This window comes from Pezoporus flaviventris, unplaced genomic scaffold (assembly GCF_033815535.1).
Source record: "Pezoporus flaviventris isolate CSIRO_AGI_PZ_B2104156 unplaced genomic scaffold, CSIRO_AGI_Pfla_v1 ptg000001l, whole genome shotgun sequence".
NCBI lineage: Eukaryota > Metazoa > Chordata > Aves > Psittaciformes > Psittacidae > Pezoporus > Pezoporus flaviventris.
Genome location: NW_026892549.1, coordinates 4,310,986 through 4,328,282, shown reverse-complemented (window position 1 = coordinate 4,328,282; position 17,297 = coordinate 4,310,986). Strand labels below are relative to the sequence as shown.

Genomic DNA, 17,297 nt, shown 5'->3' with positions numbered 1-17,297 from the left:
TTAGTGTGGAGAAGCTAAGTGATGGGGACTGAGGTGGCTTTCTGGCCTCAATAAATGCGCACCATCTATACCATCTGTCCAAACACATTGTCACCTTTCAACCTAGGGCTGGTTTCTAAAGTGGATTAGCTAATCTGTGTAAAACTGCAATATAAGCACTCCTTTGGAATTGAAGTGACCTTCACTAAGAATCAAAGTGACTGTAATTCATTTTAAGATAATTTACGTTCATGTTTAGAGCTAGAGGCCACAGTTCACTTTGGATGTACACAGAAGGTTCAGTAAGTTTTAATACACCTTGTATTTGTTTTTATGAATTTGAGGTAACTTTATTTACATGTAAAGAATCTCTGATGATCATTTAAAAGAATAGAGTGGATTTATAGCTCTGGATATGTTCTGTGATAAATGGTCTGTAGTTTATCAAAAGCATGGGTGTTGCCATGCATTTTTTGTGGGTTATCCTGTTTCTTCAGTATGGTGCAGGCTGTTATCAGGGTGTGACAGGGCAGCCTGTGCTGTCTGATCCCTCCAAACATTGATCTTGGATTTTGGCTTTGATCATAGTCTTGGTTTTGCTACAGCCCATGGCAAAATAGCTCTCAGACATAAACATCAGAGATACAGACTGTACACACCCCAAGTATTATCTGCGGCTTGCATCTTTCGGCTGTGGATTTGAATTTTATTCTTTTTATCTAATGTACTCATTAAAAAAGCTTATACAGTGGCTTCAGTAGCAAGGATTGGGTTCAGTGGCCTGGGGTCATTTATGAATAACCATTTCTAGTGTCAGAGCAGATCTGAACATGCAGCGGGTTTGCTGTTGCATGGGCATGTTTTTTGGGATGCCTCTTTGCTTCATCAGATTTACAGCTGAGTGTGCTTTTTTTGGCAGATAAAATTTTCGATGATGAAGACTCCATGGATGGGAACAGACCTTCCTCAGCTAGCTCCTCTACATCTTCAAAGGCCCCTGCAAACTCACGCAGAGTTGGGATGGGGACTACCCGCAGACTTGGGTCTGCAGCTCTGGGCTCCAAGTCCTCAAGTAAGCTGATAGCATATATAAATTGACCTGTATATGAAGTATTTATAGTGCTCATGCTTGAGCTTATGCAGGGACTTCCAGACTGGCCCCCAGGATCCAATAACAAATTCTTCTCTGTGAAATCATCATGTATGTTGTCTGCATGCCATGGCTGAATTTTGGTAAGATGAATCCCCAAGCAGTCTCCACATCCCTATAATGTACTTTTCATTCCTGTAAAGTTGGACCTGTGCAGTAGGGCACTGAGGGCTATGAGTAAATCACGTTGATGTTGCCGTGTGTAGATTTTTGCCTTTGTAGCTGCACTCTTCAGCTGAACTGAGGCTGTTTATGATTGCATGCTAAACTTCAGCCCATGCAATCTAAAATTAGTCTTTCTAGTCTAATCTAAAATTGGCTTTCTTCTAAGACCTTTGGGCATTGCTCATAATGAAGGTGCAGAAAGAAAACTGAGCAGTAATTCTGAATGTGAGCAATAATTCCATATGTGTTTATAATTCTACATGTGACCTAGAGAAATGGGGAAAGTTCTCTGTATCAGGTAGTCTCCAATCTGATTAATATTCCAGAGACTTTTTATCTTCCTTATCATTTGTCTGTTTGTGCACCTGTCAGATCTGCACCTTCATCTATTGTAGATAAGATTAAATTCTTTAAAATAAAATCTTCTGTATAATTAAAGTAAATATTCCCTTTTATCTTTCATGCTGTGTCCCCTGTTGAGTGACTACTGTAATGACTTCCCTAATGTGCCCTCTGTGCCTAGGACTTGAAGGATGCTGTGATTGTCTAGTCTGTGCCTGGCATTGAATTTCCCTGTCTCTGCTTTCATTACATCTGCAGCACTCTGAGGCCTGCATGGATGATGAATTTTCTCGTTAATAAGTGCCTTGATAGCTGATGGTTTCTTAATTGATTCTATTGTTAAAAAGATAGAAAAAGCGTTTTCATTTGTATGTCAGCAGCCAAAGAGGGAGCAGGTGCTGTGGATGAAGAAGACTTTATTAAAGCATTTGAAGATGTCCCAACAGTTCAGGTAAGTAGAATTACATGTTAAAACACACAGTACTAAAAAGCTGAAGATATATACAGGTTCTAGTCTTAATCATTGACAAATTGTGCTTCATTGTAATGGCAAATCTTTAAGGGGAAGGCAAGTTAGAAGTTGGAGGGAGGTAAGCTTTAAATGGTGGTATCTGCCAATAGTTTGTGTGAAACCCTCAGAAGTGGGAATGGGAGTGGAAAGGTTGTGATAAGAGGTATCACAGGAGTACATATGGGGCTGGAAGTGGCTGTGTGCTGCACAGTGCAGGCTGGTCAAACAAAAACTTAAGTCAACAGAAGCCTCTCTACGTTTCATCTGTACCATCTGGGAACTGAAGGCAATAAAGGTGACCTGTGTTTCCAGGATTGCTGCTGCTGTGAGTGTGACAACTGAAGGAAATGGATTTAGCAGAGCCATGTCACGTATCTCCTCTCTTTCACCAGAACTTTATTTATGGGGGACAGCTGAACAGCACATGTATCCACTCGTGATCTTCTGTAGGTCTTTACTAACACAGCCACTAGTAGCTGCAGGAGTGCTGTTTAAAATTGTGGAAATATGGTGAAATAATAAAATATGATCCTTTAATCATCTTGTCATTTAGTAATTTTTGATTGCAAGGTTAGCACATGACACTTAAGCAGGGAGGCACAAAAGGCATAAGAACGTAGTTGTGAAGTGATCTGATTTTTTGGAGTGAATCTTGCATTATGGTGCTACTCTGTATTTAAATTTGCAGATTTATTCCAGCCGTGATCTTGAGGAATCCATAAACAAAATAAGAGAGATACTATCAGATGATAAGCATGACTGGGAACAGAGAGTTTCTGCAGTAAGTAGTGAACTTCATGTGTGAACTCTATTAATATAAGATTTTTCTGCACTGAGCTTAATCCTGTGAAGAGGGTACTGGGAAAACCAGAGTATGTCTAGAACATAGTTTAAGTGGTGAACATCTGTTAATGTTACCCCACGCTTGGGGTAAATGTTTCCTTATGAGACTGGATTTAAACCTTATATATGTGAAGGAAAATGCTATTTTGGTATATGAGAATCTGTTGAGATAGGATCAGGTTGAACTGGAAGTCAGACAGCAAATCCAAATGTAGAACTAGAAATTTGCTATGTCAGAAGTTATATTTAGACTATCTTTAAACTTCCTGATGAGGCAGAAAATCACTTTACTTATAGAGAGATAATTTATACTTTTGCAAAAGAAGGTGTAAAATAATTCTGAAAGAATTTACACACTTAAGTTTTGAATAAGTAAATATGACTGTGGGAAATGTGGAAGTGGAAAATCAGATCTGTTGTATGCATGCCAAGACTGTTTTATTTACTGAGGTGAGCTCTGTTGTCATGATATATATAGATGCGTGATCTTGTCTCCACCAAAAACTTTCATCACTGGTGTAACAACTTTGACATGTCTGTCAAATTCTGTATTATGGATCTGAGTGGCAAATTGTGCTGATTCAGCTTACTTCAGGTTGTTTTATTTTGTGTTTTTTTTTTTTTGTTCTTTGTAACAGTGAACTTAAATGGAGCCACTGTACAGATGCATCAGCATACATGAGGGCCTGTGAAGGTGTCCAGAAGAATGTGTATAGGATGATATGGTGGTCCCTGTAATATTAATAGAAAATTTCCCATTTTGATGGGGTCAGGGTTCCACTTCTAATACAATCAGATAATAAATTTAATGAAGTCAGTGAGCATCTTCTAGATATGTCAGTATTACTCAAATCTGAATATGAACCATGCCCTTTAAGTCTAGTAATCTTTTTAATACAATAGTCAACTGTAAGAGGACCTAAGCTTTAGAAGCTGCTGTAAATAGTTGGTTTCTGAGGGAAGTAGAGGAGAACCTTTAAGATATATTTTGGCTTAAAAAGTAATGGTTGGGTTATTAACTATCAGTTTGAGCAGCTATATACAACAGTTACGGATTTCTGTAATAGCTGGTTGTTTACATTATCATACTTTGTACCTTAACCTATGAGTTGAATATAAGATCTGAAATAATAGAATTGCTTGGACTTTAAAAACAATTGTACAGAGGATCCTGGAAACCAAGTATCAGCCCTGAACATAACTGATCTTGTATTTATTGCTCATTAAAAGTCACTGCTTTCTTTTATGGTGCTAACAGTTGAAAAAGATACGCTCCTTACTTTTGGCTGGAGCTGCAGAATATGATAACTTCTTCCAACACTTAAGACTTCTGGACGGAGCATTTAAATTATCTGCTAAAGACCTGCGGTCTCAAGTAGTACGAGAGGCTTGTATCACGTTGGGGTGAGTTTACTTTCTAAATACACTTGAGTTGTGATGTATCAAAAAGGAACAGGCACTGGTTAAAACACATTTAGGATGTAACGTGGGCAGCTAGTCTACATGGTTATAGGTAGAACATGCTTTTGCTACAGCTGTTTAATACTGCATCCATGTAGGCCACTAATTGTAGTTCTGTCAAACTTTGTTCCCGAGTTTTAAACGATGCTGAGTTGAAGCATGCTGAAAGAATGAGCCAGCCAGGCGTTCATGCGCTGAGTAGGGAAGGACTGAACAATAAGGTTGAAAATGCCTGTTTTGTTCTGTCTTGGGCTGAGGTGCTTAGGTTTGATAGTTTATCCTTTGTGAAATGCTTCAAGAAGAAGGGTGCCACAGTGTTTTTTACAGTTTTTTTTTTAAATTTATGTATCCTTAAGCAAAATAGGCAGATTCAGAGGAACTGTAATATAAACTAACAAGTTCAGAATAATACATTCTTTCGGCATGATCCCATTTGATAATAAACTTTTAGCTGTGCTAGTTACATTATTTTATGCTGAACTTGCTGTTTCTCAGAGTTCAGATGGGTATAGTATAGACATTTGAAAGGAAAGTGAAGAAACTGTTTTTTCAGGCGTGGTGTGTTCTCCCGTTCGGAGTTGGAGAGGAGATGACAGTTACGAAGACTGAGATGTCAGATGTGCTTATGTCAGATTTCTGTAGAACTCACTTAATCCTCAGCATGACTTACCAGCATGACTTCATTCTGTTTTTCAGACATTTATCATCAGTTTTGGGAAACAAGTTTGACCATGGGGCAGAAGCCATCATGCCAACAATTTTTAATCTAATTCCGAATAGTGCCAAAGTCATGGCCACTTCTGGTGTTGTAGCAGTTAGATTAATCATTCGAGTAAGTATACATCAAAAAAGAACAATGTTATTTCCAAATACTGTGGAGTTTGAGGAAATATGAATGTTGATGCAATGAAAATTAGAATAAGTGCCTAATCTACTTATCTGCTTGTGCTGGGTTTGGCTGTCTCAGATGTCATGCAGCTTTGTGTAGATGATGATAGTTAAACCCTGCCATGATAGTATGAAAAATATTTCTTTGCAGAGTATGATATTTGCATCCCCCTAAGAGCTGAGCAAACTTTTTTCTTTGAATGGGCTTTAAACCTGCCTTGCAGGACACACTCATCCTCTTAATTATGCTCTAAAACTCCTCACAGACACTGCATGTTTCCTGAAACCATTAGGTCACAGAAGTAACTTCTGTCTAATGATTCATTGGGGAAGCTGTAGATAGCCTGATAGCTTTCAAGTTGTCACCACTGACAGTTTAGATCCTACTGTGTGACTTCAGCTCCTTGATTCACTGCAGCCTGTCATCATACAAAAAAATAAAATATTGAAGGTATTTAACAAATAATCAAAATATCTTCCTGTATCTTAGTGTTCCTTTACTTAGCAGTTCCTTTTTTAAGAATTGAACAGTATCTGCATGCTGGGTCAGGTCACTGAAAGAGATAGCTTTTTGTTCCATGGAACTGTTGTGTAAAGTTTTTTCCCTGGTTGTTTTTTGTTCTAGCATACACACATCCCTCGATTAATACCCATCATAACCAGTAATTGTACCTCCAAGTCTGTTGCAGTTAGAAGGTAAGCCTTAAGTTTGAATTTACTTTTGTTTTACTGGTAAATAGGTTCACGTGTACTTTCTGGTAACATTTATGTATTTGTTTTTATTCATGAAAAGGGTTGATATGCACACCTGAAGCATGCATCTTGCTCTCCCCCATGAATTGGGATCAAATTCAAAGTCAGCTGTCTTGTATAAGTCTCAGTACTGCAGAGAAGTCATTTTTCCACAGATATTTTTATTTTTTTAATTTAAACTGAACTTTGTCGTTATAACATTGTATTATTTTGGCTTTTTTACAGACATGTCCCTGTTCTCTATTACTAGCAGTTACAGTTAAATGTTTTCTTTGAGCCAGTCAGTAGAAGTAGTGTTCTGTGATGGCATCATCTGAATTTGAACTGGATGTGTTAATGGTCTCCTCTGCACTTAAAATCTGAGTATATTTCAGTCCACTCCCTCACTGTGAGACTCTTGCCCAGTCCATGTAGATCAGCTAGTTCTCTTCCACTTAGCCAAAAAATGCTTTGTGATTGCTGAATTTGGTCACAAACCTTGAACAAATAACAGTGGACTTCTGCTTTTGTTTCCTGAAATGAGGAAGGGAGATTAAATATGAAAAGATCCGTCTCCACATGAAGCTAAATGTGAAGTTTCTGTGTGAAGTCTTAACAGGGACGAAGCATAGAAAGCATGAATATTTTGGGCCTGTATCCCATTTAATGAAAAAAGAGGCTTTCTGGATTGTGTTCTATGAATCCCTCTATCCAGAGTTGAGCTGACTCTGGTTACTATTTCAGACTCTATTGGTGGCATTTGATGTTTGTTATCAGGGTCATTACCAAATTCTAATGTCCTAAAAAACTTCGTAACAAAAAACAGCTGTTGTTCAAAGGCAGGCATGGCAGTCAGTGTGTCTCTGTTAACTCTGAGAGCTCAGCATTTCTTCTCTTTCTTCTCTCAGGCGCTGTTTTGAATTTTTAGATTTGCTGTTGCAGGAGTGGCAAACACACTCCCTAGAAAGGTAAGCTCTGAAAACAAACGGGTTAATGATTTCTTGCATATGTCTGGGGGTTAATTCTGGAGAAAGGATAATCTAGGAGGAGAGATTATATCAGGTAGGTCTTGTAGAGATTTTTTGCCACAAAAAAGCATGTACATATGTGCACACACACTATTTGTTCTGGCAGTCAGAGTTCAATGAGTCTATCTCCTATGCCAGCTTTGTAAAACCTGGCTGAGTGAATCTCTCAACTCAACAGATTTTTTTTTTATGTGTGTGGTTTTTTTGTTTGGTTGGTTGGTTTGTTTTGGGTTTTTTTTTGTCTTTTTTTTTTTTTTTCCCCTTTCACCCTGAAGTGAGATGATGAAGTGAAGGCTACAGCACATCTGTTGGGAGGTTCTGAGGCTCCTACAGTACTTCAGACTAAAATTAAAAGTAACTGGGGGAAGAGACTGGGACACAATTTCCTTAGCCCTAGAATGCACAAGACTATTGAATGTTTAAGAGAGTGGTTTTGCACCCAGGCAGTTTCTGTGGCTAACTAAAGACTGACCTCTGAAGAATGCTGCTTGACTTTTCCTAGTCAGCAGTGTGGGTGAGAGAAAACTGGTTTGTAAGACCAAGTAAATAAATGAAGGCTCCAAAGGAAATGGGTAGATGTGATGAACTGCTGTTCACAACCAAGGCAAAATCAAATTACTCATTTGTTTATATGATGCATCTTTTTGTACTGCTGGATAATGTTTTCCTTATTTCAGACACATATCAGTGTTAGCTGAAACAATAAAGAAGGGAATTCATGATGCAGACTCTGAAGCCAGGATAGAGGCAAGAAAGTAAGTGGATGCTGTTGTTGGTGTCTTGTCTTCCTCCCCTTCTTTGCCCCTGTTGTGTTGTCAGTGTTATTGCATGTTGGAGATTGAAGTCCAGACAAGTTAGATTCTCTCCTGGCAGTTGATGCCAACTTTGCCTTGGCTTCAGTGGGAGTGTGTACTTCAATGAGACTGCGTACTTCAGCAGGAGTTGTCATATGAGGTTGATCACATGGAGCTGTGTTATATACGTATTGCATCTTCTAATAATGTTTCACTGGTTTCACTTTGTTCTTGTAATGTTTTATTGCCATTTTATGTCTGAGCGTGTAACTAAGAGTCTAGAATAGAGAACTTGTAACCTTATCTGTCTTTTTGACATTTGAGCTGCTTGCAGTTAACTGAGATTGCTCCTGTTTAGTACAAAAATATTATTATTTCTGATATTTTTTCTCTTTTTGGCCTGTATGCAAGACCTAGGATGAAGTGATGCTTGGCACAAGTATAAACTGGAAGAGGAGTGGTTGGAGAGTAGCCCTGCAAAAAGGAATCTGGGGGTGCTGGTTGACAGTCCAGTGCTGATTGCAGTGTGCCCTGGCAATCAAGAGGGCAAACTGCATCCTTGGGTATATTAAACACAGCATAACCAGCCAGTCAAGAGACGCAATTATCCAGCTGTATTCAGCATTGGTGTGGCTTTATCTTTAATACTGTATGCAGTTCTGGGCCCCACAATTGAAGGAAGGATGTGGAAGTCCTTGAATTGTGTCCAGAGGAGGGCAACAAGGCTGGTGAAAAGGCTGGAAGCAGTGTCCTGTGAGGAGCAGCTAAGGACTTTGGGCTTCTCTAGTTTGGAGAAAAGGAGGCTCTCTACAGCTTCCTGAGGATGAAAGGTGGAAGAGAGAGGTGCTGATCTTGACTCTCTAGTATCCAGTGGTAGGATGAGAGGGAATAGTTCGAAGCTGTGCCAGGGGAGCTTTTACACTGGATATTTTGAAGCATTTCTTTAACAAGGGGGTGCTTAAACCCTGGAGCAAGCTTCGTGGAGAGGCGGTTGATGCCCCAGGCCTGTCAGTGTGTAAGAGGCATTTGGATGCCCTCAACAACACGCTTTAACTTTTGGTCAGTCCTGAGTTGGTCAGGCAGCTGAACTAGATGATTGTTCTAGGTCACTTCCAGCTGAAATATCCTATTCTATTGTTATTTGCTCCTCTTGAAATTAGAGCCCTTGTCCTAGTACATTCCTAACTGGTATCTTAAATTAAGGAAATATTTTATTACACTGCAATAATAATATCTCTTAAATTTCCATTATGTGATTGCACTTATATTAGTATGCTGATATACTAGGATCATGCTCTCCTGGACAGAAAGCTACAGAAATTTTTTTCTTAAGAAAAAGAATGCTGTGAAACATTAAATCAATGAACAATAGATTTTATCAATCTAAATGCTGTATTATAAGCAGAGGTGTTTCACAGCAGGACTGTTTAAAACCCTTTTGAAAGATAATGTGTCCATCACTGAAAAATACAGTAGGCACTGAGACTTCACAGCAGGTGACTAGTTAAGCTGAACAGACCACTAGGGGAATGGCATGAGACTTCAGAAAACTTGCTTATTTCTCTCTTCACGTTTCTTAATTAGCAGTGTGGGTGGTTGTAAGACAGAAATTTGTTGCCTTCTAGTGATATCAGAATGCATGTGATTCGTGAGGCACTGAGGACAATTCTTGATTCATTTAACAGTCTTACTCTTAAACTGCCCATTAATTGCCCCCTGAAAAGTGCTGAGAGTCTTCGTCTCCTTTATGATGAGAATGAATGGTGTTTAACCATGAGCCAGGAGTTTTGGACCAGAGAAGAATTCTTCCCTCATTTTAAAATGCTCTTTTATTTTCAGCATGACACTGATTGGAAGTCTATAGGAACATCTATTTCCTTTTCCTTGTTTTTTCCGAAAAAGGCACTCAATAGCCTCAACTCGGTACAGATTTGTCTCTGCAAAATTGTGGGAGAGCTGTTTGTTAAACTTAAGGAAGCAAACAACACCCACTGGTGTTTTCCTGAATCAGGCCCATGTATGTGTGTTCCACTTTTGGCATGTTTTTGAAGTAGCTATTGAGCATCCATCCCGTACTAGTATTAGTCTAGTAGGTCTACCATCTCACATGTATGATAGCCAAAGGAATGAGAGTTGCTTCTGTAATAAAGGTTTATTGGGTACTTGTGTTTTTACAACACACCAAATGGTGCATTCCTCTCTTCCTGTTTTCATGTGGTTTGTCTTCTGTGTGCCTGTTAGAATGGGTCAAAGAAAGTGATACTAAGTGTGTCGTAGGGGCGGTAGATGGTTAAAATGACTAGTATAAGGAGCCAATAATGGCAGTAGTGAAAAGGGTTCTAACTCTGCCCGTGTTCTGCTGCCCCCTAAAACATGACAAGGAAATACTCACTGTATTGTGCCTTGTTTCCAGGTGTTATTGGGGTTTCCACAGTCACTTCAGCCGAGAGGCAGAGCATTTGTATCACACCTTGGAATCTTCTTACCAGAAGGCTCTGCAGTCACATTTGAAGAACTCTGACAGCATCGTGTCCTTGCCACAGTCAGATCGCTCTTCCTCCAGCTCCCAGGAGAGTCTCAAGTAAGTCTTTTGGTGTTATTACCTCTCAATTCAAACAACTATGGATAGCTCCATTGAATTGAAGGGAGCTATCACATTGCTATGTTTCATCTGGTTATCATTTGGCCTCAACACTTGTTACTCCAGATTTTTATTTTTTTTTTCTTTTAGCTAGCATTGCATTAAAATCAAAAGCCAGCAAAACCTATTATTGGCTTAAAAAAATAATAAATCAGTATATTGATTCCGTAAATAATTCCAGGTGCACTTAAAACAATGCTTGGATTAAAAATTTGTGTTTAGCATCAATCCTTGAGGTGTAAATCTGCCTCTTTCCACATAAGAGAGAGAGAAAAAAAATAAGACTTAAACTAAACTAGAGTTGTAACTGCAATTCTATGTAATGCTTCTATTGAATGTATGTATTTTAGCTCGCCTTAGAGATACAGTCAACTTGGGACTCCAATGTCTGCAATTTAAGTATAAGACCTATATGAAAAACATCTATCACTTATTGATGTAACTTTTAAAATATACAGAAAGTGTTCTTAAAATCTTCTCTTAGTCAAATAATGTGCATACTAATTCTGTTCTTAGTGCTTTTGTAAATAATTTCATGGTGGTATCATATTTACTCTTAAGCAATAAATTTTGTTAGTCTATTCCAGTATATAAATAACTTCCTATTAGCTCAGTGTGTTTACTGAGTAAATAAATAACACGGTTACTGATGACTGTGAAATACTGGTTTTGTTTTAATAAATATTTATTTATCTTCTAGCCGTCCTTTGTCTGCCAAAAGAAGTCCTACTGGAAGTACTACATCCAGAGGTGAGAACAGGAGCTGAAAACCGTGTTCAGTGTTGCTGATGAAATGTGATGAATTAGAATGAGAATTTCAGACACTATGATGTGCAAAGAACAACTCTGATCACTGCTTACTTCTCAAAATAGCAACTAAGTATGTGAAATTTTTAATTAATTTTGGGTTGTACACCACATTCTGTGCATCAGCTGCTGATATAATGCTTTTGAAAGTTAGGATAACTGTTTTTGCTTGCACCTGAAAGGAAGGCTAAAAAGCCTTGGAAACTGCAGCCAAGATACGTTTAGCTGTGCAATAAACCACCGCTGATGCTAAAACATACGTAGTCTAATAATGTGTTCAGCTTTTCAATGTACTGTCATGTATTCTCTGTGCTTTCAGCATTTTCTGGAGGCGTCATCTGCACACAAGTCCTACAGTGTTAAATTCCGTCTTTTCGCTAATCTGTTCTTACTGTTGGATGGAATATTTCTGTGCAGCTTTCCTGTTCTAAGTAAATGCATACAATAAGTAATAAATTTTAATACAAAATATAATAGACAAAACTTTCTTGGTAAAAGATAACCTGCCTTCTACACCAGACTAAGATCGGGTTCTGGCTGGCTTGTGTATGCAGTACACTCTGAGACCTTTGATTCAAGGAGTTATTGTTGTGTTACCTACTTGATTGTGCATACAAATGCATGTTTGCTTACAGCTGAATAATCAAGCTTCATGCTTAAGAAGGTAAGCATCTGCAAATGATGGGAACAGCAGTCCTCAGGAGAAGATGAGGTGTTGGAAAGGAAATTAGTAGGACCTGGACTGAAGGACTTGCAGGTCTGTTTTGGCCAGCAACTCCCAAGCTGGTGATGGGTACTGTCACTGAACTTTCACATCTAGGTTCTGTTAGAAATTTCTTTATTACTGGCCTGGCAGCCTTTTTGGTCTCAGCATTTAGGCTAGTGGCTGATAAAGTTCTTAGAGGTAGCATCAGGTTAGCATTGAAATATCTTTGCAGGCAGTGTGGGGAAGCCTACATTGCCCTGATAAAGCATTCTTAGGTATTTCAGTACCAGCAGGGAACATTAAAAATGGTACATTAAACTGCTTGCCAGGCTCTTTGAAGCACACAGATAAAAAAAATTAATCTTCTTTATTCTGGATCTCCCACTCCCATCTGCAGCATCTACAGTAAGTACAAAATCTGTGTCAACACCAGGATCTCTGCAGCGATCCCGCAGTGACGTCGATGTGAATGCAGCAGCTAGTGCCAAGTCAAAAGTGACGTCTTCTGGATCATCCACCCCCTTCAGTTCTGCTGCAGCCTTGCCCCCAGGCTCATACGCATCACTAGGTAAATCTACGTGTTCTACTCTTGCAGTTAGCTTTCTTTGCTAGTAGAAAGTGCCTCATAGTTTTATTTGAATATTGAACTCTTAACTAGAAGAATGTATCCCTGAGATAGTTACCAGCTCTCTAGGATCAGTGTGTGATCTCTTGCCCTTTGGGAATAAGGAAAAAATTTGCAACAGAACTGACTTGAAGCAACTTCTTAGGTTTTGAATTGTATAATAGTCTGTGTCTCATCCTTCCTTCCTCCTCATTTCTTCTGGGGAAAAGCAGATCTTACTATGATTCTGAGACGTTGAGGACTGCTCAGTTCCTTTTGACATGTCCCTCTGTCTCTTTTTCTTATCTTCCTTCCCTCCTTTCCTGAAACTGGTTTTCTATTAACTGTTTTATCTTTTGAATAGTACATCTTAGTTGAGTTTGACTGCTTTCTATTTTACAAAAGAGAGATGTAAAAACAAAGAAGTCATCTGCCTTCTAATTTCATCATGCAGGGTATCTGTTTCTTATGCTGACTCTTTCTGGCCTATAGCCACATGTCGCATTATTCTCTCAGAGCATTGCATATCACTTTCAGGTGCCTCAGGGTTTCTTACAACAAAGTTTGTGTTTGATCTTTCACTCTTTGAGATGCCATTGAAGGAATCATGGAGGAGGAAATGCAAGGCGGTGATTGACACCAGACTTGCAGAGCTTCAACTTGGTTATGATCAGCTCAACAGAGCTGTTTTCATTGATTTACTTTTACAAGAGGGGAAAAATCAGAAATCGGTGATCTTGATTTAAGCTGTGTAGATTGTCTTCACTGAGTTGAGAAGTGTCTTCTCCTTAATGTAGGGCATTTGATCTTTAGTCTGATAAAATACGCTTGATGAATTACATAGGGGTGGTTTCTATAGATTCCTTTTGTGGACAGGTTTCTTTCATATCTAAAATGTTTTACCTTGGCTTAAATATGTTGGTTGCATTTGGTTCAGCAGTTGAATTCTTATTCCGACTTAAATTATTCATTCTTGGTTCAAGATTTAGATACATTGCAGTAAAAATGTAATACAGAACATGAAGTTGATCAATAATAGCATGCTTTTGAGCTTACAGATGCAACTTTTTCAGTCAGTGCTGTGTACTGGCTTCAGTGGCAAAACTGCTTTTGAACAATCTTATGTTATGAAGAAGAATGGAAAAGGGTGGGAAGTATATACTAATGTTGGCTTGGTCCTTGAAGCCGGGGACTGAATACAGCATTAGTCTTGGTCTTAAAAGAGACTGTAGGAGAAAAGCAGCATTATTTTTAACTGAAGCAAATGTGGTACTTCTGAGGAGCCTGCTTTCTCTTTGAGCTAGTAGGGAAGCTTTTCACTTGTGTGTGCCCATGAGGGAAGTGGAGAGGCAAACAACGAAAATGAAGTTTGGCAAAGACTTGATTACTGCAGGAGGGAAAACCTGGAAGCATCTTCTTCAGAAACATCAAGCTGCTCAAACTTCTTTCATTTCTTTGTGTTATATTTTTTTTTCATATTTCTGTAGCTAATACATAGTGCCCACTTCTGTTGATGTTACTAATTTTCCTTATTAACCCTTTCCTTGTTTTTTTTTTTTTTAATTTGCCTAAAGATGGTACTACCACTAAAACTGAGGGTAAGCAGTCTCTCTGTGTAACTGAGGTGTGTCCAAAGTTGTACCACCCTACCTGGTCTCTGTTCTCAAAGTGTTATCTGGTTCTCATCCATGTTCACTGGTGACCTGCATGAAGTGTTGCATGGTTGTCCTGCTCATTTTGATGCCATGGGGTATTCTTCACTTTCTCTTTGAGCTCCTCCCTGGTAACAGGCACCGGTCTGCTTTTGTGACTTGGCTTTTGATAACAAAGTTGTATGTGGGTTTTTGTATTTAAAGGACTGCTTTTGGTTGAAGGTGACCTGTGCACAGATTAAAAAAGAAAACAAAACACACAAAAAAACAACCAACCCAACCCGGGGCTTGTGTTTTCTTGCTCCGTGATGTGTAAAGGGTTGCTGTGTTTTTCCATTAAAAGCTCAGGTCACAACTGCCAAATGCTTTCGGGAAGAGACTGGGCAGTGAGAAAATTGAATGACATGATCACATGGCAGAAAAATGAGGACAGTAAACAATGATCTCTAAGGAGGGAATATTTAGTCAACCTCTTTAAACCTGAGCTCTTTTTGTTGTCAGCTGAGTGAGATGGCTTACATCTAAGACAGTTAGAGGAAAGGCTTTTTTTTTTTTTTTTCCCAAGAACGCCGAGCCTGCTAGTTTGCGTGGGCTCCCAGTCTGTTTTTCTGGCTCATTGTCAAAGCTTGTTCTTTATTTCTTATTTCTCAAGTGAAAAAGATCACTGGGAAATCAGTTTTTCTGAGGTAGACAGGAGTTGAAAACAAGACTGTCTCCTAGATAGAATGAACCCCCCCATACTTCCAAACCCATTTTTTCCTGATGCAAGTCTCTTTTCAAGGGATCTATTACTGTCTTGTGGGACTGTGCTCGTATCCTTGATGGCTGCTTGTATTTGGGTGTGGTGATCTGAGAAGGGCCACTGTGTGCTTTTGTGATATGTGTTTTTTCATTACTATTATTGAGGCGTTGATTTATTATCTAGAGGGTAAGGTCTCTACCATTTTTGGAACTGATATATAGTGTTGAGAGATGCACTGGCTTTGCATCATGGACAAGTGTTTGTGTTTTGTGATGTCAGTGATAAGGAATATGAACTTGGCCTAAACACCTGTATTTCTAAATCAGTAGTTTATTAGATGAAAGTTCCAAATTGTTGCAATACTGAGCTTTTTTTTATTCATTGCTGACCCTTCTTTATTTTCTTCCTTTCTTCCCAGTTCTCAAACCTTTCTATTTTTGACCTAACTTTGAAATGTTAATCTGTTGAAATTTAATTGACGTTTAATGTTAATTTATGAAATACCTTATGCATCTCAATCCTCTCCTAGGATAATAATATCTGTGGAGGCTTCTTAAAACAGTTGTCCTCTGGGATACATTTATTTTTAGTAAATGCTTCATTGTCATAATGCAGAAAGGTGAGAATTTTTATTTGATTTGGGGGTTTGTTTTTTTCAGTTCAGCTACATTGGAAGCAGATTAGATTTGGTAAAAATCTGTAAAATCTACTTGGACTTCATAAAGGCTTTTGACATTGTCTGTTTCTCATAAAGTCTTCATAGGCAAGCTCAGGAAGTGCAGGCTGGATGAGTAGATGGCAAGACGAGTCTTAGTAGATGGCAGCCCAGGTCTTAGGGTTATGATCAGTGGCACAGAGTCTAGTGGGAGACTGTAGCTAGTGGTGTCCCCTGAGGGTCAGTACTGGGTCCAGTATTAAAATCATAGAATAGTTTGGGTTGGACAGGACCTTAAGTTCCAAACCCCCTGCCATGGGTTTTGTTTAACTTATTCTTGGATTAAGGGATAGAGAGTACCCTCAGCAAGTTTGCTGACGCTACAAAACTGGGAGGAGCAGATGGTACCCCAGAGTGCTGCCCTGTCATTCACAAGGATCTAGACAGGCTGGAGAGATGGGCAGAGAGGAACCTGTTGAAATTCAACAGACAAGTGCAGGGTTCTGCACCTGTAGAGGAGTCACCCCTTGCATCAGTACAGGCTGAGGGCAGATCTGCTGGAAGGTAGCTCTGCAAAGAGGGACCTGGGTGTCTGGTGGACAGCAAGTTGTCCATGAGCTAGCAGTGTGCCTCCGTGGCCAAGAAGGCCAATGGGCTGCATTAGGAAGAGTGTGGCCAGCAAGTCAAGGAGTCTCTACTCAGCCTTGGTGAGGCCTCACCTGGAATACTGTGTCCAGTTCCAGGCTCCCCAGTACAATGGAGACATGGAGCTCATAAAACAAGTCAGGGAAGGGCTACTAGAATGGTTCGGGATCTGGTGCATCTCTCTTAGGAGCAAATGCTGAGGGAGCTGGGCCTGTTTGGCAAAGAGAAGGCTCAGGGGGAATCTGATCAATGTATGTAAGTATCTGAAAGGTAGGTGTCAAGAGGATGGGACCAGGCTCCTCTTGGTGGTGCCAGGTGATAGGGTAGGAGGAAACAGGCATAAACTAAAGCACAGGAAGTTCTGCCTGAACATGAGGAAGAACTTTACTGTGAGGGTGACTGAGAATTGGAATAGATTGTCCACAGAAGTTGTGGAGTCTCCTGCTCTGGAGATATTCAGGAGCCATTTGGACACAATCCGGAATAATGTGCTCAAGGAGACCCTGTTTGAACAGGGAGGTTGGACTAGATGACCTGCAGTGGTCCCTTCCAGCCTCAACTATTCTGTGAACTGAAACACAAGTCACTTGAAGGCAAAGATTGTGAGACGAACTTTCAGAAATGGAATTCTCCATCCCCTTAGTGTGAAGTACCAGATCTCATCTCTTCTTTTTCCTGTAGGATTTTCTATTTTTTGGAAGACTGAAGATCAGGGAGAGTTACAACAACATGGCACACCACAGCTAGAGCATGTGAAGGATGAGTTTAATCACTGGATGAAACTCTTCATCTTTGTTTTCCTTTGAGACAGTTGTGGGAAAAACAGCTTTTGTTCAAGATTCAGTGTGTCCTACAGATGAGAGCTGAGAAAGGTCTTCTGCCAAGTCTCTCATCTTGCAGAGTTTGTCAGTAACTACAAGGAAGGGAAAACTTCTTTCTTGATATAAATGTA

General features: G+C 39.4%; 1 protein-coding gene across 4 annotated transcripts in view; it reads left to right on the top strand.

Moving 5' to 3' along the window:
- Positions 1 to 17,297, top strand: part of CLASP1 (cytoplasmic linker associated protein 1) — a 173,460-nt gene that overhangs the window by 80,019 nt on the left and 76,144 nt on the right. For 3 of the 4 annotated variants that reach the window (XM_061464982.1, XM_061464810.1, XM_061464893.1), the window contains exons 9-19: positions 899 to 1,051; positions 2,014 to 2,087; positions 2,836 to 2,928; positions 4,249 to 4,394; positions 5,148 to 5,283; positions 5,965 to 6,035; positions 6,980 to 7,039; positions 7,777 to 7,854; positions 10,307 to 10,474; positions 11,235 to 11,284; positions 12,445 to 12,615. In XM_061464982.1, the coding sequence (XP_061320966.1) occupies positions 899 to 1,051; positions 2,014 to 2,087; positions 2,836 to 2,928; positions 4,249 to 4,394; positions 5,148 to 5,283; positions 5,965 to 6,035; positions 6,980 to 7,039; positions 7,777 to 7,854; positions 10,307 to 10,474; positions 11,235 to 11,284; positions 12,445 to 12,615 (1,200 nt within the window). Of the gene's footprint in view, positions 1 to 898; positions 1,052 to 2,013; positions 2,088 to 2,835; positions 2,929 to 4,248; positions 4,395 to 5,147; positions 5,284 to 5,964; positions 6,036 to 6,979; positions 7,040 to 7,776; positions 7,855 to 10,306; positions 10,475 to 11,234; positions 11,285 to 12,444; positions 12,616 to 14,225; positions 14,250 to 17,297 lie in introns of all 4 variants that reach the window. The other variant, XM_061464729.1, reaches the window with a different exon arrangement.